The 23369-nt window shown below is 47.4% G+C and overlaps 2 protein-coding genes across 3 annotated transcripts; both read right to left on the bottom strand.

The window, feature by feature from the left end:
• On the bottom strand, positions 1–5393 carry LOC141094100 (uncharacterized). Of its 2 annotated transcripts, none has more exons than XM_073579825.1 (4): positions 5058–5393; positions 1771–1911; positions 1248–1401; positions 1–1158 (listed from the first exon to the last, which is right to left on the bottom strand). In XM_073579825.1, the coding sequence occupies exons 1-4, from the start codon at positions 5101–5103 to the stop codon at positions 726–728; spliced, it is 774 nt and encodes a 257-aa protein (XP_073435926.1). In that variant the 5' UTR covers positions 5104–5393; the 3' UTR covers positions 1–725. The 2 variants fall into 2 exon arrangements, with proteins under 2 accessions (XP_073435926.1, XP_073435927.1); XM_073579826.1 differs by having other exon boundaries at positions 1771–1906; positions 5058–5391.
• A 9511-nt stretch (positions 5394–14904) lies between these two features.
• On the bottom strand, positions 14905–17863 carry LOC141094099 (E3 ubiquitin/ISG15 ligase TRIM25-like). The gene has a single exon (XM_073579824.1). The coding sequence runs from the start codon at positions 17479–17481 to the stop codon at positions 16036–16038; it is 1446 nt and encodes a 481-aa protein (XP_073435925.1). The 5' UTR covers positions 17482–17863; the 3' UTR covers positions 14905–16035.
• Between the last annotated feature and the right edge of the window lie 5506 nt (positions 17864–23369).

Here is a 23369-nt window from a genome sequence, read left to right as displayed (position 1 = left end):
TGTAGTAGACAAATGTTTACTTTTGCCTTTTTTAGGGGGGGGGGGTTTAAAGCAAAACATATTATCGCCATATGAGAACTGTGGCAATGGGCCAAATTGGCCTTTTTGCAGATGTCAACATTTGTTCAAAATAACATTTTCACACATAGAGACAAAAAAAAAAAAAAACATGCAATACCAAAATGGCTGCATTAAAAATTGTGGAAAGTTGGGGAAGGAGAAGGCGGAAGACGAGCCTGTGGTTGCTGCTGGCTACTTTGCCCATCGCCCTGTGTGGGGGCATACTGTTGCCCATGATGTGGGTAGTGTACTGCCTCCTGGGATTGTTGTGGGTACTGGCCAGAGTGATACTGAAGAGGGGCATCTTGTTGGGTCTGGTAGGCCCGTGTCTCATACCCACCAATATATCCATGTCGTCCCCAACCAGGTTGGGACCAGCCTCAAACACTGGGTGGGAACAAGTGGCCATATTGGTGAGGTTGGCTAGAGGCAGACATATGTTGCTGGTGTTGTAAAGGTTGGGTAGGGGGAGGAAGGGGGTGAGGTGTAGGCCCACGTATTTGAGGATCCTCAGAGCCTGCTTGAGCAAGCATGTGTGTGGGGTGTCTAAGGCGCATTAGATTTCTGGGTGAAAGCTGCCACCTCTCCAGATATTCAAATAATTCATATGGGGTATTGGGGTGTGTGCAAGCATCAAGCAGGATCTGAAAACATCCTCGAATACGTCACCTCACCTCACGGGAAAGGGCACGAAGGTAAAGGGCCAGGCTGCGCGAGTATGCCTCCTCGCCATCATCAGTATTGACTCTAGCCAAATAGTTGAGGACCCCAGTGTCCACATTTGTACGTGTATCCTGGGCAGGGATCTGGCGCCTTCTTCTTCCTCGCCGGGATAGTCCAGCAGGCTGTGGGGAGCCCCGGATCTGGGCAGTTGGGCTGCTGCTCATGTTGCCCTGCTCCTCCAGTATGGCTGATGGTGCAGCAGCAGACGGTCCTGGTGGTGGGGTTTGTGGCACAGGCACTGGGTTTTCCTGCGAGGATTCTTCACCCATGCTTCTTGTAGGGGGAGAAGATGGGCCAGCCACCTCATCCCCTACAGGATCAATGATGGGCTCTGTATCTGAGCCAGTTCCTCTCTCCGTAAGGTTGGACTGAGTTCTGTTATGAAATAGAACAGAGCCAAAAATAAATCAATATTTTTTGCCCTGTAAAGTATCTTTGTAATGTGGTGTAAGGTATCTACTTACGGTCCCAGATCCAGAATAGGGGCGAGGAAGGAGAGGCGGTCATAATAAATGTATTTCCTCTTTATGTGGCCCGCATCACCACTCCAGAACCGCTGCTGACATTCCCGCCTGTACTGATCGCGGATGCTGCGCCAGCGTTTCATCACATCTTCCACTGCAATGTGACAGGAAATATTCTCAATTTCACATATTTGATCAGTCACATTTGCTACCAGTAGCCTAGGCATGTGGCCTTCTAGGGTGTGCTTTCTACCCAGGGTGGCATATATAATTGGGGCATCCAGGCCAGATACACAGGGGCACAATAGTTCATGTATCAAGTAGCTACACTTAATAACTTGGTTGTCTAGGAGGATGAGGAGCTTGTGGCCTGGGCCAAATTATGGCAGTGTAAAACCACGTGTCACATCAAAATCTAACGGCCTCATGAGGAAAAAAAGTCCAAGCACAGGAAGGGGGGGACTGATTCTATATGCATCTTTTGATGTGAGGTAATTTTACACAGTTTTTGGGTTGTACTTACTCAGTTGCTGCTGCTCCTCACGTGGCCGATTACCAAAATCGTGGAACATCTGGCGACATATGCGCCTCCATGACGCCTCCTTTCTTGCCAGGTTGGCATAATGGGCATCACGTTGGTCCCAGATTTCTGGCCGCTCCTGCACTAAGACAATAAACATCTCCACATTGAGGAAATATGGCGCCATGATGCTGCTGTACTCCGTGGAGGCGTACTTCCTGGATGTCTGGAGCGCTTTTTGACCTCATTTGCATGTCTAAGCTTCCTTATGATGGATTGGCCCATTTCCTGTCACCAGCCGTATTTCTCGCAAGTCACACATCTGGTCCGTGTGTAATGCGTATTTTTAGTGCACACATAGACTTGCATTGGCGTACTACGGCCGTAGTACGCTGACAATCACAGCATGCTGCGATTGGCACGGAGAAAACCAAAAGCAAAACACAAAACAAATATCCTGGAATAAAAAAGTAAAAAAATACCGCCCTGTTTCTGAGTTGGAAAATCCATCCTGTCTGGCCTATACTATTACTGGTGGTTCAGTCCCTCTGTCCTTGTTCACATTTACATCACTTGACAAGTGGAAAGGTTTTAAATACAAGAGTTAGGACTGTCCCACAAGGGTTGCCGTGACGTGGCGGGATGGCTTCTACATTATTTTGATCAAAATTATGTTAACTAAATACCCTTATTACTATTATTACTACCTTCATGCAATTTTTGCAATATATTTTTTTACTTTTTTATTCCAGGATATTTGTTTTGTGTTTTGCTTTTGGTTTTCTCTGTGTAAAGGTCATGTGTTCATATGCAATTACATTTTGCATGCACATTAATTTACTTTTTCTGCTCAGACCCAGTTTCTCACTTGATTGGCACGGACCGTAGAATACGGACGAGAAATATACGGCTGGTGGGAGCTGCCCCATAGAGAATCATTGGTCCGTGTGTAATGCGTGCTTTTAACGCCTCTCACTCGTCCATATTCCTCTCTAGTGTGACCCCGGCCTAACAAGGTAATCCGCCATAAATCCTACAGCTAGCTAGTCCTGAATCATATGTAGGAAGCGAAACAACCCTACTATATAAGAAAACACGTAATGATAAGATCAGGGGCTTCGGCTGCTGAGCCAGCTGTCAGTCAGTGCCGGGGCGAGGTTACAAGTAGAGAACAACATACCAAACTTTTGGGTTTTCTTCTCCAGCTGATGATTTGCAGATACAGGAAACTGCAGAAACTTCAGTTCCTTCAGGCCTACATGGCTTCCTAGCTGCCCTTGGACTGTCTGCCAGTGGTGTAGCTAGCAGTGGATGGAGGGAGCATTGCCCAGGCCCCAGACCTGGAGGAGCCCACCCAGAGCAACTACCACCCTTAGCTGTATACTGATACAGATAAACTCAGTGGTAGAGCTGATGCTCCCTCTCTCAACATCCCCCCTCTGCGTCTGACTTCTCAGCGCAGCAAGCACCATTACGTCATTACATGCCTGCTGTACCGAGATGTGCAGAGGATCTGAAGAGACCAGGGTAGCGAGAAACGGGCAGAGTTGAATATTTATTTATATATGGGGCCTAATATACTGTATGGAGCACTATGTGGGGTCATTATACTGTACGGAGCACTATGTGGCGCCATTATACTGTATGGAGCATTATGTGGGACCATCATACTGTATGGAGCACTATGTGGGACCATCATACTGTATGGAGCACTATGTGGGGTCATTATACTGTATGGAGCACTATGTGGCGCCATTATACTGTATGGAGCATTATGTGTGATCATCATACTGTATGGAGCACTATGTGGGGCCATTATACTGTACGGAGCACTATGTGGCGCCATTATACTGTATGGAGCATTATGTGTGATCATCATACTGTATGGAGCACTATGTGGGGCCATTATACTGTATGGAGCACTATGTGGGGTCATTATACTGTATGGAGCACTATGTGGCGCCATTATACTGTATGGAGCACTATGTGGCGCCATTATACTGTATGGAGCATGTGGGATCATTATACTGTATGGAGCATTATGTGGGATCATCATACTGTATGGAGCACTATGTGGGGTCATTATACTGTATGGAGCACTATGTGGCGCCATTATACTGTATGGAGCACTATGTGGGATCATCATACTGTATGGAGCACTATGTGGGGCCATTATACTGTACGGAGCACTATGTGGCGCCATTATACTGTATGGAGCATTATGTGTGATCATCATACTGTATGGAGCACTATGTGGGGCCATTATACTGTATGGAGCACTATGTGGCGCCATTATACTGTGTGGAGCATTATGTGGGATCATCATGCTGTATGGAGCACTATGTGGGGTCATTATACTGTATGGAGCACTATGAGGCGCCATTATACTGTATGGAGCACTAAGTGGGATCATCATACTGTATGAAGCACTATGTGGGGCCATTATACTGTACGGAGCATTATGTGGGATCATCATACTGTATGGAGCACTATGTGGGGTCATTATACTGTACAGAACACTGTGTGGTGCCATTATACTGTATGGAGCACTATGTGGGATCATCATACTGTATGGAGCACTATGTGGGGTCATTATACTGTACGGAGCACTATATGGTGCCATTATACTGTATGGAGCATTATGTGAGATCATCATACTGTATGGAGCACTATGTGGGGCAATTATACTGTATGGAGCACTATGTAGGGTTATCATACTGTATGGAGCAATATGTGGGGCCATTATACTGTATGGAGCACTAAGCAGGGTTATCATACTGTATGGAGCACTATGTGGGGCCATTATACTTTATGAAGCGCTCTGTGGGGATTACAGTTGGAGAATCATACTGTGATGGGGGAGTCACAATTCTTTGTCAGGGGGATTGAGGGAGGGGGGTACAGTAGGGTCACCATACCATGCGTGTGGAGGGTACCATGGCCAGGGTGGTAGTAGTGGCAACGAGCTGTAGTGTTCCCACACCCTGGCGCCCCACAGATGAAATGCAAAGTCCCCTCTGCTCCATGTGCAGCATGCACCACAGCACACGTACAGGCTTTGTCAGATTCCCCTCAGCTGCTGTCACGTCGACTCCGCATCCATGAGCTCCACAAATCACTTCAGAGATGAGGTCTTTTTCCAACAGCTTAACTTTACTAGACAGCAGTATATTCATTACACGGGCAGCACAATTCACACAGAGCCACATATACTGTACTTTCCCTGCCTTCCGGGCAGACTATTCTTTCTGTAATCTCTCTCTCTTTCCTCCCGGCATTTGCTGCCGTACCTCTAGTCAAACTCCGTTTTGTCCGTGCCTTCCTTTTCCCTGCCATCCGGGCAGGCTCTTTGGACAGTCCGTATCCTATCTGTGCCTTCCACGTCACCAGCTGTTAGCACCACGCCGGATCCCTGCTCTGACAGGCAGGGTCTCGGGCCTGTCACTTCATTCACCCGCTCTGTGGTCAATTCTTCCCTTCCCCATGCTCTGCATTCTTCCAGAAGAACTTCCAGCTGGGCCTCCAGCCATGTCCTTAGAGCACGCACGCTCCCGCCCTCTTAAAGGGCCAGCGCGAGCACTTGCTATTTCCTCCACAGTCAATAGCTGTGGGACATAATATATACAGTATATTGCTTCTCCTCACTGTGGAGCTGCGTGAGCAACCTTCCTGTTCTGCAGTCTAGTTGTGTAAGCTTGCGTAACAGTCCCTGCTGCCCTCTGGTGCAGATCCTGCCTGCTGCCCTCTGGTGCAGACCCTGCTTGCTGCACTCTGATACGAACTGCCTGCTGCACCATCCAATCTGTCCTACTGGGTCCAGCTGCTGCGCGTCCGTTGGTCTGTCCTGGAGTGGTATCTGACTTTCATCGGGAGCCAAGTCTAACCTCAACATCAGAGGCTGTAGTGAACAGTCCGATGCTCGCTTAGTCATGCCCCTCCAAGCTCTCCGCAGTCCATGGCACAGTGGTTCCACAAACCATGTCCGTTACACCAGCTCCCTGTCAGCCCCTCGTCAGGTTCCGATTGGGAAGGGTGTCGGGAATGCCATATCAGCTGCTTCCGCCCCCGTCTTAGACCCCCGATCGTTCTTGGGGATGGTCCCATGGAGCTGATGCCCGACTGCACTATTCTCTGCTTGGGGCCCCTTATTGCCATCGCAGCTTTATCCCCATGGCCAGCAATCTATCTGGACTCACTACTGCATGCAGCCGTGCACCCTGCCCTGGGCAAGGCTGTCCGGCTTCTGCCTCTAATCAGGAAGTGCTTGTCCTATACCTCCCCGACTCACAAGCCCCAATTTACTGTTTCTTTCTACCCTGGAAGGAGGAGTTGTCAGAGGGGCAGTGGCAGTGAGGGCCGTTCAGCAGACGCTCAGGACTGCAGGGCGTAGACCCGGATCCGGGATGTTCTCTGTCCCTGAGATGGCTGGGACCTGTGGGTTTACTTTTCGTTCATCCATAGTTTCAGTACGAAATCTTCACTATATCAGCTCTTTGCTTTTTTTGCGAGACGAGGTGTTTTTTTTTAAAGTGACATTTTACCAAACACACCTGGAAGTTCGTATTCACACTGCTGCTTTATATGTGCATGTTTTCTGCAGGTGTCCGAACCAGTCTACATAATCAATAGCAGTCTACTCTGATAGTGTTTTTGCTGCATTTTTTATGCCTTTTCTCTTATTTGATGCAGATGTCAAGCAGCGTTTTTAATGTTTTTTTTTTTAAATGTACAGAAAAGTGTTAATTCTACATTTAAAAACGCATTAAAAAAAATTACAATAAAGTGTTCACTCAGCAGTATGCGTATCACATACGTGACCACCGGTCCCAGGTCAGAAACCAGCAAATCCTCACAGCACACAGGGGGGTGGACTGGGGGGATTCATAAGTCTGCTGTCACACAGAATGGCTGCAGACTTTTTATTTTAGACCAGACAGTATAGTCCTCCATACAGTATTACAGGCACCCACATAGTCCTCCATAGAGTATTATGGACACCCACATAGTCCTCCATACAGTAATACTGGCACCCCATAGTCCTCCATACAGTATTACGAGCACCCACATAGTCCTCCATACAGTATTACGGGCACCCACATAGTCCTCCATACAGTATTACGGGCACCCACATAGTCCTCCATACAGTATTACGGGCACCCACATAGTCCTCTGTTGTGAGTTCGCTTTCTGGCCTACCTCTGGTTATTAGTGAAGGTAGTGGAGCTGGTTATATTGACAGAGGGGTCACGAGTTCTCTTTCCAGGCTCCCTCTGGTGGTTACTGAAGGTAATGGAGCTGATCTAATTAACAGAGGCCTGCCACCTGATAATGAGGAGGATGACTGGAGATCTGGAATTTCTGACTAGATTTAAGAAAGCTGACTCCCTCTATCCTTGCTGGTGATTTATTTCCTGCCTCCTGAGGTCTTAGTTTCCAGCTCAGTCCCTGCATGCTCAGCTAAGTGTTCTTTTGCTGTTGTTCACATTTGATCTGGTTTTGTCTATTTCAATTTTGTATGGTCAGCCAGCTCTGGCTGGGGCTGTGCTGAATCTCCATCCTTATGTTATTGCTTGTGCCAGTTTGTTTTTGTCCCTTATTAGATTGGCCTCTTTTTGCGCTGCTCTCAGAATATACCAGAGTGCTGATACAGTGGGCGAAGTCAAGTGACTTCAGTATTTTTCTATCAGACGAGTTGGGCATTTTTTGCAGGGTTTTTTTGCGTGATTGCAGACAAAGTCTTTCCTTTCCTGTCCTGTCTAGTTAGTGTGGGCCCCATCGTTTGCTCAGTCTATTTTTCTACCTGCGTTTGTGTTTTCATCTTGTCTCACCGACAATATATGTTTGGGAGCTATCTATTCCTTTGGGGTCTGCTCTGGGGCAGTTTACATTTCCCCTTTCTTGCTTTAGGCTTATTTAGTTCTCCGGCTGTGTCGCTGCATCTAGGTTCATCGTAGGTACGCTCCACGGCTACTGCTAGTTGTGTGGACAGGATCAGGGGTCTGCAATCCGCTTAGTTACCAACCTCTCTGGTTTTCTGTGGCTTAGCTTGGTCTTGCTTTCCTCCTCGGTGACCCAATCAGTCCTCCATACAGTATTACGGGCACCCACATAGTCCTCCATACAGTATTATGTGCTCCTCCATACAGTATTACTGGCACCCCATAGTCCTCCATACAGTATTACGAGCACCCACATAGTCCCCCATACAGTATTATTAGCACCCCATTGTCCTCCATACAGTATTACGGGCAGCCCATAGTCCTCCATAAAGTATTACGGGCACCCACATAGTCCTCCATACAGTATTACGGGCACCCACATAGTCCTCCATACAGTATTACGGGTACTAGTCCTCCATACAGTATTACTGGTGTGGCGCCCCTGAGGCTCGGTCGCCACAGAGGTACTGCACCTTCTCCTAAGGTGTAGTGCCCCACCACCTAGGTAAGTTGGAAGCTCCTTTCCACACTCCAACACTCGCATCCCACACAACAGGGTAGTTCAGCACAACCACATTGAGGTCTCTCTCTTCTCCTAGACATTAGGAATGCCTTGGTGGTTTCCTGCTTGGAACACTGGATGTGCTGGGAGGTGAGTGGAGTTGAGATCCATATAAAAGGTTGGGAAGGTTTAGAATTACGGAGGAGTCTGGAAGATCAGTCAGAAGGACAGTCAGTCAGGAGAGTCTGAGGACGGGTCCGAGAAGAAGGAGTGCTGCAGCTGCCTCAGTGATCTGAGCCAGCTGGCACGGGAAAGGAACAAGAAGGAGAAAGACGTAGAACTGCAACCTAAGCTTCCATAAGAGAGAGAAAGATCAGTGCCGAATGAAGGAGTAGGAGAACAGAGAGGAGACGTGGGTTGGAAGAGGAACCCTGCCTATAGGTTCTCAGCGCAAGGCCGGGGCCCGGTCCCCGAGGTTGTATGGACACTTATGGTTCTGCAGCAGACACCGGTGGAGTAGTTGGCTGTAAATGCACTACTCCTATCTAAAACTTGGAGCACAACAGCAACTGAATAAAGAGCCAGGACTCTGGAGAAGGGAGTCCCCGAGAGAGGCTACAGCTGTCTGCCATACGAGTAGAGTTGTTAGGAACATCTGACAGGAGGAACTCCAGAGTACCACGGTAATGGAGCTCTTCACACTAAAAGGCGCAATAGAGGAGTCGTTCAGGAAAGGTACATGTTGGCGGAGTGTTGGAGAGGAGAATCCTGACTTGCCCGGGAGGTTGATTGAGTCTCTGCCCCGGAGGACACAGCACGGAGGCAGGCACCAGTGTGTACCACGGACTGTGAGTAAAGCTTTGGAACTGCAAGCCCTGGTGTCTTCCATTCATTTGCGCGCTAACACCGTCAGCACCGCTACATCTGAGTACCAGCATTCTTCACACCGCCTGCGCCTATCCCCATCTATCGCAATTACACTGCCCTGGGGTTACAGCTTCACCTATGGGGAGCTACACCATCTTTGCTGCAACACACCATCAGCCCCAGAGGATCTGCACGCAGCATTGGCTTAACATCTTGCTTGCCAAACACCACAGGTGGCGTCACGAACTATCACAAACTATATCACCAAAACCACCATTGATTTGGGCGCCCAGGGCCACGGATCGGGTCACCGCTGCTGTGACACATCCCACTGACACCGGCCCGGTACCGAGTACCCCACAGCCCTGGGAGGGCGACCCACTGGCACCCACATACAGTATTACTGGCACCCCATAGTCCCCCATACAGTATAACTGGCACCCACATAGTCCTCCATACAGTATTACTGGCACCCACATAGTCCTCCATACAGTATTACGAGCACCCACATAGTCCTCCATACAGTATTATTGGCACCCCATTGTCCTCCATACATTACGAGCACCCCATAGTCCTCCATACAGTATTACTGGCACCCCATAGTCCTCCATACAGTATTACGAGCACCCACATAGTCCTCCATACAGTATTACGAGCACCCACATAGTCCTCCATACAGTATTACGGGCACCCACATAGTCCTCCATATAGTATTATGGGTACTAGTCCTCCATACAGTATTACTGGCACCCACATAGTCCCCCATACAGTGTTACTGGCAACCACAGTCCCCCATACGGTATTACTGGCACCCCATAGTCCCCCATACAGTATTACGAGCACCCACATAGTCCCCCATACAGTATTATTGGCACCCCATTGTCCTCCATACAGTATTACTGGCACCACATAGTCCTCCATACAGTATTACGGGTACTAGTCCTCCATACAGTATTACTGGCACCCACATAGTCCCCCATACAGTATTACTGGCACCCACATAGTCCCCCATACAGTATTACAAGCACCCCATAATCCCCCATACAGTATTACTGGCACCCACAAAGTCCTCCATACAGTATTACTGGCACCCCATAGTCCCCCATACAGTATTACTGGCACCACATAGTCCTCCATACAGTATTACGGGTACTAGTCCTCCATACAGTATTACCGGCACCCACATAGTCCCCCATACAGTATTACTGGCACCCACATAGTCCCCCATACAGGATTACAAGCACCCCATAGTCCCCCATACAGTATTACAAGCACCAACAAAGTCCTCCATACAGTATTACGGGTACTAGTCCCCCATACAGTATTACTGGCACCCCATAGTCCCCCATACAGTATTACGGGTACTAGTCCTCCATACAGTATTACCGGCACCCACATAGTCCCCCATACAGTATTACTGGCACCCACATAGTCCCCCATACAGTATTACAAGCACCCCATAGTCCCCCATACAGTATTACTGGCACCCACAAAGTCCTCCATACAGTATTACTGGCACCCCATAGTCCCCCATACAGTATTACGGGTACTAGTCCTCCATACAGTATTACCGGCACCCACATAGTCCCCCATACAGTATTACTGGCACCCACATAGTCCCCCATACAGTATTACTGGCACCCCATAGTCCCCCATACAGTATTACTGGCACCCACAAAGTCCTCCATACAGTATTACGGGTACTAGTCCCCCATACAGTATTACTGGCACCCCATAGTCCCCCATACAGTATTACTAGCACCCACATAGTCCCCCATACAGTATTACTGTTGATGTAATCTCATGAAAACTGCGCCCCTTGTAGGTGTGCTGAAGACACTGCTGAACTGCAGTTTTGGTGCTTTTTTTTCCCCTTTTATAGACTTCTATAGGGAAGCTGAAAAAAAAAAATCATGAAAAAAAAACAACTAAGTGCAGAATCAAAGCTTTTCTGCACTGTAAAAACAAACCCATTAGAAAACAATTCAAATCTGCAGAAAAATTGCAGTAATAAGAGGAAACCGCCAAAAATAAAAATGCAATGATCAGAGTAGAGTGTTATTAATTTATGCAACGTGTGAACACGGCCTTACAGACACCAAAAGGCCAGATGTCAGCTACAGAAATCCCTGTTGCCCACGGCAACCAATCAGAGCTCAGCTTTCATTTTGTAAACCTCTCTAGTAAGATGAAAGCTGCGCTGTGATTGGTCGCTATAAGCAACAACGAGCAAGGCAAGGACGCATGGAGGATTATTTCTAGAACACATACACAAGTCATTAGTGGGGGCTTCTGGAGATCGGACGTGTTGATTCGCTCAGATCGGTCATTGGTTGCTCTGGATTTGTTATGGAGCTAAGCCGCAGGGAGACATTGGATTCCCGGCCTTTACCCTGTAACCACTCCCTGGGCCACCATTTTATGTTCTTGAGTTTCTGTGCCCCTCATCCAGGAGCCGTAAGAATATTTATTAAAAAATTTTTTATGCTTCCTCCTAGCCGTACAAACATTTGTTGTTTTTTTTTTTTATTGCCGGATGAGGGGAGAAAAAATAAAAATTTATATATACACACACACCTCACAAAAATGCTGTAAAATATCTATGTGTTATTGATAAAATGGAATAAAAACCATCAACTTGCTATAAAAAAAACAAAAAAAAAAAAAAAACCACGCACCCTGACAAAGCTCCTTTGAAAGAAAAAAATAAGATTAATGGTGACACAGAATGTATTTTTTTTTCTATCACAAGCGCAATATGCCGGCAGTGACAATCTGGATATTCAGAGCTAAACCCTCTGTAGCACCACACACCTACTGAAGAGGATTCATGACCCGGGCGAAACATGACCCGGCCGAACTACTACCTGGGCGAAACATGACCCGGCCGACGGTACTACTACTACTACTAACAGACAAAAAAGTGGTCTGTGGGGACCACAAAAACAACCAAAATAGTCCATCAATAGTATAAATACATATAAATCAGGTATACAGAAAAAGACTGACGGTGAGGACAACCATTAGGCACCACAGTGCCATACAAACACCAAGACGCCTGAACCCATATTAATACAAAATATCCCCATATATCTGGTCAATGACCCATAAGACATGATGATATTCATTCAAGGGTATAGTGCCCTAACCACTGGCCATAGTGTCCCCAATAATGCTGTCATAAAGAATATTAGATAATTCATAATAATACATGGACATTACCGGCCTTAGTTATCATACCTATGATGGTTCTATACAGGGGCTGGAGGGGTCAGCGCGTCCGCCCGACGCAAGTTTCGGAGCAAGTACTACTATCACCACCACCACCACCTGGGCGAAACATGACCCAGCCAATGGTACCTACTACTACCACCCGGGCGAAACATACCCGGCTGACACTACTACTACTACCACCCCCCAGGTAAAACATGAGCCAGACGGTACCACTACCCAGGCAAAACATTACCCGGATGGTACTACTACTACCCCCCAGGTGAAACATTACCTGGATAGTGCTACTTCTACTACCACCCAGGCAAAACATTACCCAGATGTTACTACTACCCAGGCGAAACATTACCCAGACAGTACTACTACCCAGGCAAAACATTACCCGGATGGTACTACTACCCAGGCAAAACACTACCCGTACGGTACTACTACCCCCCAGGTGAAACACTACCCAGATGGTACTACTACCCAGGCGAAACATGGCCCAGTCAGTACTACTACTACCCAGGCAAAACATTACCCGGATGATACTACTACCCAGGCAAAACACTACCCGTACAGTACTACTTCTACCCCTCCCCAGGTGAAACATGACCCGGATGGTACTACTACTACCACTCAGGCAAAACATGACCTGGATGATACTACTATCCAGGCAAAACATGACCTGGATGGTACTACTACTACCCCCCAGGTGAAACATGACCCGGACGGTACCACTACCCTGGCAAAGCATTACCCAGATGGTACTACCCCCCAGGTGAAACATTACCCAGATGGTACTACTACCCAGGCAAAATATTTCCCGGCGGTACTACTACCCAGGTGAAACATGACCCAGATGGTACTAATACTACTACTACCCCCAGGCGAAACATTAACATTACTACTGCCCAGGCAAAACATGACCCGGATGGTACTACTACTACCCTGGTGAAACATTACCCAGATGGTACTACTACTACTACTACCCCCAGGCGAAACATTAACATTACTACTGCCCAGGCAAAACATGACCCGGATGTTACTACTACCCAGGCGAAACATTACCCAGACAGTACTACTACCCAGGCAAAACATTACCCGGATGGTACTACTACCCAGGCAAAACACTACCCGTACGGTACTACTACCACCCAGGTGAAACACTACCCAGATGGTACTACTACCCAGGCGAAACATGGCCCAGTCAGTACTACAACTACCCAGGCAAAACATTACCCGGATGATACTACTACCCAGGCAAAACACTACCCGTACAGTACTACTTCTACCCCTCCCCAGGTGAAACATTACCCGGATGGTACTACTACTACTACTACCCCCAGGCGAAACATTAACATTACTACTGCCCAGGCAAAACATTACCCGGATGTTACTACTACCCAAGCGAAACATTACCCAGACAGTACTACTACCCAGGCAAAACATTACCCGGATGGTACTACTACCCAGGCAAAACACAACCCGTACGGTACTACTACCCCCCAGGTGAAACACTACCCAGATGGTACTACTACCCAGGCGAAACATGGCCCAGTCAGTACTACTACTACCCAGGCAAAACATTACCCGGATGATACTACTACCCAGGCAAAACACTACCCGTACAGTACTACTTCTACCCCTCCCCAGGTGAAACATGACCCGGATGGTACTACTACTACCACTCAGGCAAAACATGACCTGGATGATACTACTACCCAGGCAAAACATGACCTGGATGGTACTACTACTACCCCCCAGGTGAAACATGACCCGGACGGTACCACTACCCTGGCAAAGCATTACCCAGATGGTACTACCCCCCAGGTGAAACATTACCCAGATGGTACTACTACCCAGGCAAAATATTTCCCGGCGGTACTACTACCCAGGTGAAACATGACCCAGATGGTACTAATACTACTACTACCCCCAGGCGAAACATTAACATTACTACTGCCCAGGCAAAACATGACCTGGATGGTACTACTACTACCCCTCAGGTGAAACATTATCCGGACGGTACTACTACTACTACTACTACTACTACTACCCAGGTGAAACATGACCCGGATGGTACTACTACTACTACCCCCCCAGGTGAAACATGACCCGGACGGTACTACTACCCAGGAAAAGCATTACCCAGATGGTACTACTACTACTACTACCCCCCAGGTGAAACATTACCCAGACGGTACTACTACCCAGGCGAAACATTACCCAGACGGTACTACTACTACTACCCCCCAGGTGAAACATTACCCGGTTGGTACTACGACCCAGGCGAAATATTACCCGGACGGTACTACTACTACTACCCTGGTGAAACATTACCCAGATGGTACTACTATTAATACTACTACCCCCCAGGTGAAACATTATCCGGACGGTACTACTACTACCCAGGTGAAACATGACCCGGATGGTTCTAATACTACTACTACCCCCCAGGCCAGACATTAACTGGACGGTACTACTACCCAGGCAAAACATGACCTGGATGGTACCACTACCCAGGCGATGTGCACCGTACATACCCAGGATGGTCTAGTTTTCTGCTGATTACAGGGGCGCGTTCCTACATATCAGAACTGATCAGTGACGCACAAGTTATAGAAGTGTAAACTTTTATTGCTTCGTACCATTTAGCCATTTTATACATAAAAGTTACTTTAAAAAAAAAAAAATTCCGTTTTTGGGCAAACACAATAAAGGAAAACAAAGTAAAAATATATATACACAAGTAAGCTCGGTTCTCCGGGACACACGTTCGTGACTCCACCTGAAGCTCAGAAATATGAGATTTGGGCGGAACCCCGACAAGAACAATTCACAGGGACATAACACAGGAGACACTTTTTTTGCTCTTTCTGGCCTCCATTTCTTCATCTCAATAAGGCAAACACTGCCAAAATGGAGGACAGAGAGAGACAGCCCAGAGGCACCCGACCGCCTCATAGTGAACAGCTCTGATTTTCAGGGCTCCAGACGGAGCTGGGGGCCCGAGCGTTCAGAGCATCCAGTCTAGGTCATCCCCATCTTCCTAAATTCCACAGTTTACTGATTATTAATATTGTATTTTGTTTACAGCTCGTTGCCTTGGAGACCGACCACATGTGCAGTGCTTACATGGTAGGCAGCAGCAGTGGTCGGTCTCCAAGGCAATGAGCTGTAAGCAAAAGAAAAGCGTTAACATTTCAAGAACGACTGCAAATTCTAATGTACAGTACACTACAAGATTGTCTTTAATGTACGATGGCACCCATCTATTAAGAGGAGACTGAGCCTTAAAAAATGGTACGCAGACATATACATTTTAGTGTTACTCTGCAAGACAAAAATTAAGTCTAACATTTTTAAAAGTAAAATAGCATAAAAAAGTTTAAAAAAAGTGTGAAAAATCACAATAATAAAAAAAAATATAAAACAGTGACAGCTGTTAAACTGTTCATGTTGTAGGAGGCAAGGATGGAGCGGTGGTAGGCATGGGTATGGTGGGGCGAGAGATGGCTGTCGGCCGCTTGACCTCGGACCCATCAGGTATGTGATGGCCGCCTTACCCTGCAGAAAGTGATAATAAATGCCAATTTGGAGCCATAAACATTGTTCTGGCCCAATCACGTGTGACTGAGTTTTCGGTAATAGGGACTATGGGTCATGGGAGGAACCCAGGGAGACCTCGCCATCTGAAATGTTCTTCAAAGTCAATATCTGAAGCCTCAATTGATCTCACGCGGAAGCTTAATCCCGGATCTCCAAGCCACCACTGAATAGGGTAAAGGCAGCATGTAAGGGTTCGGTGAAGACGATATTGTAGGTGTATAGGTGTCTGATGGAGGAACCAACACTATGGAAGGTCAACTGTCCAACCTTACAGTTTAAAGAGACCCTCACGTAATTGCAGGACGTCACGAGGGGCAAGTGGAGACACCGAATGTCGTGCTGTACCCAGAACTCGTCATCACGTCTCCGCAGACACCACGATCTGCTGTTACACCCCAAAAATGATTTTTTACCTTTCCTGTCCATGGTGGCGTAACACACCCCTATCATCCAGTCTCCCACCGGACTGCACGCCACATCCCAATAATGTCGCCCTGAGGAGAACATATTAATACTTAACACTTGGTTCTGCTCAAACCTTTCTGGTGTTCCGGGGTGAGGCTGGTGCGTGTCTGAGTAGGTGACAGCTTTCTGGTTATCGGATACCAGTAGGTTGCTAGCTGCCGTGTTTACATTGAGGATTACGTCTGCAGGTCTCTGGTTTGGGAACCACCACTTTTTGGCTTTTGATGCAATGTCAAGTAGATACTTGGGTGCGGCGCCTGTGGTTAGTGCCGTATCCAGATGCAATGTCTCAGTACAGTCTTCAGAATCTATGGCCACATCTTCTAGGAAGTATATTGGGTCCATCGGCCTAGACAGTTCCACAACCCAAAACGTCTTCATTTCCAGCTGCTGTTTTTCCTTCTCCAGCTCCATGATCTGGTTAGTAACATGGGACACTTTCTCCTCTTTCATCAAAGTCCCACCTGGTAGAGTTTCGCCTTGGTCATCAACCTTCCTCTGGAGCCTCTGAACATTCTTCAGATTCATCACTCGTCTTTCGGTCTCTTCTGCCTTTGTGGCCAATATGCTTAGAAGCTTTTGTAGTATTTTTTTCTTCTTGTCTTGGGCCACGTTGAGAGGCTCCACCGGCAGCCCCCGATAGTCTCCGGACAAGCAGCAGGACACGCAGATACATGTGGCATTCATTGAGCAGTAATATCCCAAGATCTTATTATGGATGGGGCATTTTTTATCGTTCAGAGAAACACTACAGTTCATCAAGTCATGTTTCACCGACCTGTTGTGATGTTGGAGATGCCTGCTGCACATGGAGGTTTCGCACTGCAGACAAGTTTTTATGGCAGGGATCAGAGGGTCGCAGTAGGTGCAATAGACGGACGCCACTTTCGGAGAGGCGAACAGCCTGGCGATGTTGCCCAGGGTTGTGTTCTTGGTTAGGACAGGTCTTGTCCGGAAAGTCTTCCTACACTGGGGACACGTGTAGAAACTGGACGCTCTTCTGTCCAACGCAAGACTGATACAATTCCAGCAGAAGTTGTGTCCACACAACAGGGTCACGGGATTAGTAAAAATCTCCAGACAGATGGGGCAGAGCAGCTCCTCTCTCACACTGGCCATTGTGAAAGCAAAATGAAGGAAATGAAAGAGAAAGTCTATGTGAGTCCGTCTACGCCCATGGAGACACCAGCCAAGACCACAACTTCTGATACCATAGGAAGCTCCTTGTAGGTCTGCAGCCAGTGCTCCTCACACCTGTTTCTTATCACTAGTCAATCCTCTGGGATCTAAACTGCACTGAGCCACTGAAACAAACTATCAGGAAAGGAGAGGTTGGCGCTTGTCTACAAGTTGATAACAGTTCACATTGAGGATTGAAGTCTAAGTTTCCACTCCCAGAGAGTTCAACTTCTGGCTTCTTCTCCCAACCTACCCCATAAAAAAAAAAAGCCTGTTTGCAGAGCTGACCTGACTGCCATGACTTTATCCATTGTTCAGTAGTTCCTCCTCCCCAGGGAAGGGGGCAGCATCTTTCTGCTCTATACCCTCCCTATATTAATTTAATTAACTTCTATTTTCTTGACGTCTAGTCTTCACACAGGATTTGAACTTGTATCTTGTAGCATTGGAGGCAGCAGCAATAGGCTGCACTGACAAGTCGAGGTCCATTTCAGTGCATTAATCTGTATGCCAGGCAGACTGTGCTGGTACATAGAGATACATCTCTATATCCCAGTGATTTTCTATTTAACTATATTTTTGGGGTAAAATATAAGTTAGAGATTTTTTAAAATTACAGAGTGGTTATTGCATGTGGTTTTTTTTTTTCAGGCTTCATATAGAAGCCTATGTACATTGGGTGGAGCTTTCACCCGCTTTGCTTGGATAGTTAGGCCGTGTTCACATGTAGCATGAATGCAACGTATTTTTCTGCTGTGTTTTTTTTCCTGGAGAATCTTTGCTTCGTTTTTTTTTATGTCTAAGCAGAGTGGATGTGATTTGTTGAAAAAGGCGCCTGCTGAAGACGCGGACGAACGGTGCGGTTTTGCTCCATTTTTCTTTATAAGGTTATGTGCACACGCTGCGGAATCTGCTGCGGATTGATATGCACAGATTTTGCAAAATCCACAGGTAAATCCGCAGGTCAAAAGACCTGCGGATTAGCCTGCGGTTTCTCACCTCACAATGGAGGAGATGGTAAACTACTGCGGAATCCGCAGAAAGAATTGACATGCAATTCTTTCTGCGGTTTAGAAATCACAGATAATCCGCGCGGAAAATTCCGCAGCATCTGCACTGCGGTTTCCATTTCCCATAGAGAATAATGGTATTGTAGACCACAGCAGAAACTGCTGCGGATCCGCAGGGAAAAAATCCGTTGCGGATCCGCAGCAGAATCTGCAGCGTGTGCACACACCCTAAGCATCTTCTGTTGCGTTTTTCAGTGCAGAATCAGTTTTCTGTACAATGACCACCAGGGCGGCATGGAGGTGCAGATCTCTGTGTCTATGAGAACAGCAATGCATGAAACCCTCATTGTGTGGAGCAAATGCAGATTGGCTGCGTTCACACGTTGTGCATGTGGCGTCCTGCACAAGAATCTTCTGTCTTACATTTGGATTTTGCTGCACATTTGGTGCGAATTCCTCCATTCTGGCTGTGTACACTTGTGGCTTCTTTTGGTGCAGATTCCTCCATTCTGGTCGTGTACACATGTGACTTATTTTGGTGCAGGTTCCTCCATTCTGGCCGGGTACACGTGTGACTTCTTTTGGTGCAGGTTCCTCCATTCTGGCCGTGTACACATGTGACTTCTTTTGGTGCAGATTCCATCATTCTGGCCGTGTACACATGTGGCTTCTTTTGGTGCAGGTTCCTCCATTCTGGCCGTGTACACATGTGGCTTCTTTTGGTGCAGATTCCTCCACTCTGGCTGTGTACACATGTGATTTCTTTTGGTGCAGATTCCTCCATTCTGGCTGTGTACACATGTGGCTACTTTTGGTGCAGATTCCTCCATTCTGGCTGTGTACACATGTGGCTACTTTTGGTGCAGATTCCCCCATTCTGGCTGTGTACACATGTCTTCTTTTGGTGCAGAATCCATCATTCTGGCCATGTACACATGTGGCTTCTTTTGGAGCAGATTCCTCCATTCTGGCGGAGCAGATTCCCCCATTCTGGCTGTGTACACATGACTTCTTTTGGTGCAGGTTCCTCCATTCTGGCTGTGTACACATGTGGCTTCTTTTGGTGCAGGTTCCTCCATTCTGTCCGGGTACACGTGTGACTTCTTTTGGTGCAGATTCCTCCATTCTGGCGGAGCAGATTCCCCCATTCTGGCTGTGTACACATGTGACTTCTTTTGGTGCAGGTTCCTCCATTCTGGCCGGGTACACGTGTGACTTCTTTTGGTGCAGGTTCCTCCATTCTGGCTGTGTACACATGTGGCTTCTTTGGGTGCAGATTCCCCCATTCTGGCTATGTACACATTTGGCTTCTTTTGGTGCAGATTCCCCCATTCTGGCTGTGTACACATGTGGATTCTTTTGGTGCAGATTCCCCCATTTTGGCTGTTTACACATGTGACTTCTTTTGGTGCAGATTCCTCCATTCTGGCTGTGTACACATGACTTCTTTTGGTGCAGGTTCCTCCATTCTGGCTGTGTACACATGTGGCTTCTTTTGGTGCAGGTTCCTCCATTCTGGCTGTGTACACATGTGACTTCTTTTGGTGCAGGTTCCTCCATTCTGGCTGTGTACACATGTGGCTTCTTTGGGTGCAGATTCCCCCCATTCTGGCTGTGTACACATTTGGCTTCTTTTGGTGCAGATTCCCCCATTCTGGCTATGTACACATGTGGCTTCTTTTGGTGCAGATTCCCCCATTCTGGCTATGTACTCGTGTGGCTTCTTTTGGTGCAGATTCCCCCATTCTGGCTGTGTACACATGTGACTTCTTTTGGTGCAGATTCCTCCATTCTGGCTGTGTACACATGTGACTTCTTTTGGTGCAGATTCCTCCATTCTGGCTGTGTACACATGTGGCTTCTTTTGGTGCAGATGCCCCCATTCTGGCTGTGTACACATGTGACTTCTTTTGGTGCAGGTTCCTCCATTCTGGCCGGGTACACGTGTGACTTCTTTTGGTGCAGATGCCCCCATTCTGGCCGGGTACACATGTGACTTCTTTTGGTGCAGATTCCATCATTCTGGCCGTGTACACATGTGGCTTCTTTTGGTGCAGATTCCATCATTCTGGCCATGTACACATGTGGCTTCTTTTGGTGCAGGTTCCTGAATTCTGGCTGTGTACACATGTGGCTTCTTTTGGTGCAGGTTCCTGAATTCTGGCTGTGTACACATGTGCCTACTTTTGGTGCAGATTCCTCCATTCTGGCTGTGTACACATGTGGCTTCTTTTGGTGCAGATTCCATCATTCTGGCCATGTACACATGTGGCTTCTTTTGGAGCAGATTCCTCCATTCTGGCGGAGCACATTCCCCCATTCTGGCTGTGTACACTTGTGGCTTCTTTTGGTGCAGGTTCCTCCATTCTGGCTGTGTACACATGTGACTTCATTTGGTGCAGGTTCCTCCATTCTGGCTGTGTACACATGTGACTTCATTTGGTGCAGGTTCCTCCATTCTGGCTGTGTACACATGTGACTTCTTTTGGTGCAGATTCCCCCATTCTGGCTGTGTACACATGTGGCTTCTTTTGGTGCAGATTCCCCCATTCTGGCTGTGTACACATGTGGCTTCTTTTGGTGCAGATTCCCCCATTCTGGCTGTGTACATATGTGGCTTCTTTTGGTGCAGATTCCCCCATTCTGGCTGTGTACACATGACTTCTTTTGGTGCAGATTCCCCCATTCTGGCTGAGTACACGTGTGGCTTCTTTTGGTGCAGGTTCCTCCATTCTGGTCGTGTACACATGTGGCTTCTTTTGGTGCAGGTTCCTCCATTCTGGCTGTGTACACATGTGACTTCTTTTGGTGCAGGTTCCTCCATTCTGGCTGTGTACACATGTGACTTCTTTTGGTGCAGGTTCCTCCATTCTGGCTGTGTACACATGTGACTTCTTTTGGTGCAGATTCCCCCATTCTGGCTGTGTACACATGACTTCTTTTGGTGCAGATTCCCCCATTCTGGCTGAGTACACGTGTAGCTTCTTTTGGTGCAGGTTCCTCCATTCTGGTCGTGTACACATGTGGCTTCTTTTGGTGCAGATTCCCCCATTCTGGCTGTGTACACATGACTTCTTTTGGTGCAGATTCCTCCATTCTGGCTGAGTACACGTGTGGCTTCTTTTGGTGCAGGTTCCTCCATTCTGGTCGTGTACACATGTGGCTTCTTTTGGTGCAGGTTCCTCCATTCTGGCTGTGTACACATGTGACTTCTTTTGGTGCAGGTTCCTCCATTCTGGCTGTGTACACATGTGACTTCTTTTGGTGCAGATTCCCCCATTCTGGCTGTGTACACATGACTTCTTTTGGTGCAGATTCCCCCATTCTGGCTGAGTACACGTGTAGCTTCTTTTGGTGCAGGTTCCTCCATTCTGGTCGTGTACACATGTGGCTTCTTTTGGTGCAGATTCCCCCATTCTGGCTGTGTACACATGTGGCTTCTTTTGGTAAAGGTTCCTCCATTCTGGCTATGTACACATGTGGCTTCTTTTGGTGCAGGTTCCTCCATTCTGGCTGTGTACACATGTGGCTTCTTTTGTTGCAGGTTCCCCCATTCTGGCTGAGTACACATGTGGCTTCTTTTGGTGCAAGTTCCCCCATTCTGGCTGAGTACACATGTGATTTCATTTGGTGCAGATTCCTCCATTCTGTCTGTGTACACATGTGGCTTCTTTTGGTGCAGATTCCTCCATTCTGGCTGTGTACACATGTGATTTCTTTTGGTGCAGATTCCTCCATTCTGGCTGTGTACACATGTGGCTTCTTTTGGTGCAGATTCCTCCATTCTGGCTGTGTACACATGTGATTTCTTTTGGTGCAGATTCCTCCATTCTGGCTGTGTACTCATGTGGCTTCTTTTGGTGCAGATTCCTCCATTCTGGCTGTGTACACATGTGGCTTCTTTTGGTGCAGATTCCCCCATTCTGGCTGTGTACACATGTGGCTTCTTTTGGTGCAGATTCCTCCATTCTGGCTGTGTACACATGTGGCTTCTTTTGGTGCAGATTCCTCCATTCTGGCTGTGTACTAATGTGGCTTCTTTTGGTGCAGATTCCTCCATTCTGGCTGTGTACACGTGGCTTCTTTTGGTGCAGATTCCTCCATTCTGTCTGTGTACACATGTGGCTTCTTTTGGTGCAGATTCCTCCATTCTGGCTGTGTACACATGTGGCTTCTTTTGGTGCAGATTCCTCCATTCTGGCTGTGTACACATGTGGCTTCTTTTGGTGGATTCCTCCATTCTGGCTGTGTACACATGTGATTTCTTTTGGTGGATTCCTCCATTCTGGCTGTGTACACATGTGATTTCTTTTGGTGCAGATTCCTCCATTTTGGCTGTGTACACATGTGGCTTCTTTTGGTGCAGATTCCTCCATTCTGGCTGTTTACACATGTGATTTCTTTTGGTGCAGATTCCTCCATTCTGGCTGTGTACTCATGTGGCTTCTTTTGGTGCAGATTCCTCCATTCTGGCTGTGTACACATGTGATTTCTTTTGGTGCAGATTCCTCCATTCTGGCTGTGTACACATGTGGCTTCTTTTGGTGGATTCCTCCATTCTGGCTGTGTACACATGTGATTTCTTTTGGTGGATTCCTCCATTCTGGCTGTGTACACATGTGATTTCTTTTGGTGCAGATTCCTCCATTCTGGCTGTGTACTCATGTGGCTTCTTTTGGTGCAGATTCCTCCATTCTGGCTGTGTACTCATGTGATTTCTTTTGGTGCAGATTCCTCCATTCTGGCTGTGTACACATGTGGCTTCTTTTGGTGCAGATTCCCCCATTCTGGCTGTGTACACATGTGGCTTCTTTTGGT

This window comes from Dendrobates tinctorius, unplaced genomic scaffold (genome assembly GCF_039654945.1).
Source record: "Dendrobates tinctorius isolate UK_male_01 unplaced genomic scaffold, ASM3965494v1 ptg000063l, whole genome shotgun sequence".
Classification (NCBI taxonomy): Eukaryota; Metazoa; Chordata; class Amphibia; order Anura; family Dendrobatidae; genus Dendrobates; species Dendrobates tinctorius.
The sequence above is the reverse complement of the archived record's forward strand: the minus strand, read 5'-3'. Positions and strand labels throughout refer to the sequence as shown.

Coding starts and splice junctions, on each gene's coding strand:
- LOC141094100 (XM_073579825.1), bottom strand. CDS start 5,103: ATGGCAGGGAAAAGGAAGGCACGGACAAAACGGAGTTTGACTAGAG. Junction 1,912..5,057: donor AAAACGGAGTTTGACTAGAG/GTACGGCAGCAA, acceptor TTATTGTCTTAG/TGCAGGAGCGGCCAGAAATC. Junction 1,402..1,770: donor TGAGGAGCAGCAGCAACTGA/GTAAGTACAACC, acceptor GTCACATTGCAG/TGGAAGATGTGATGAAACGC.
- LOC141094099 (XM_073579824.1), bottom strand. CDS start 17,481: ATGGCCAGTGTGAGAGAGGAGCTGCTCTGCCCCATCTGTCTGGAGATT.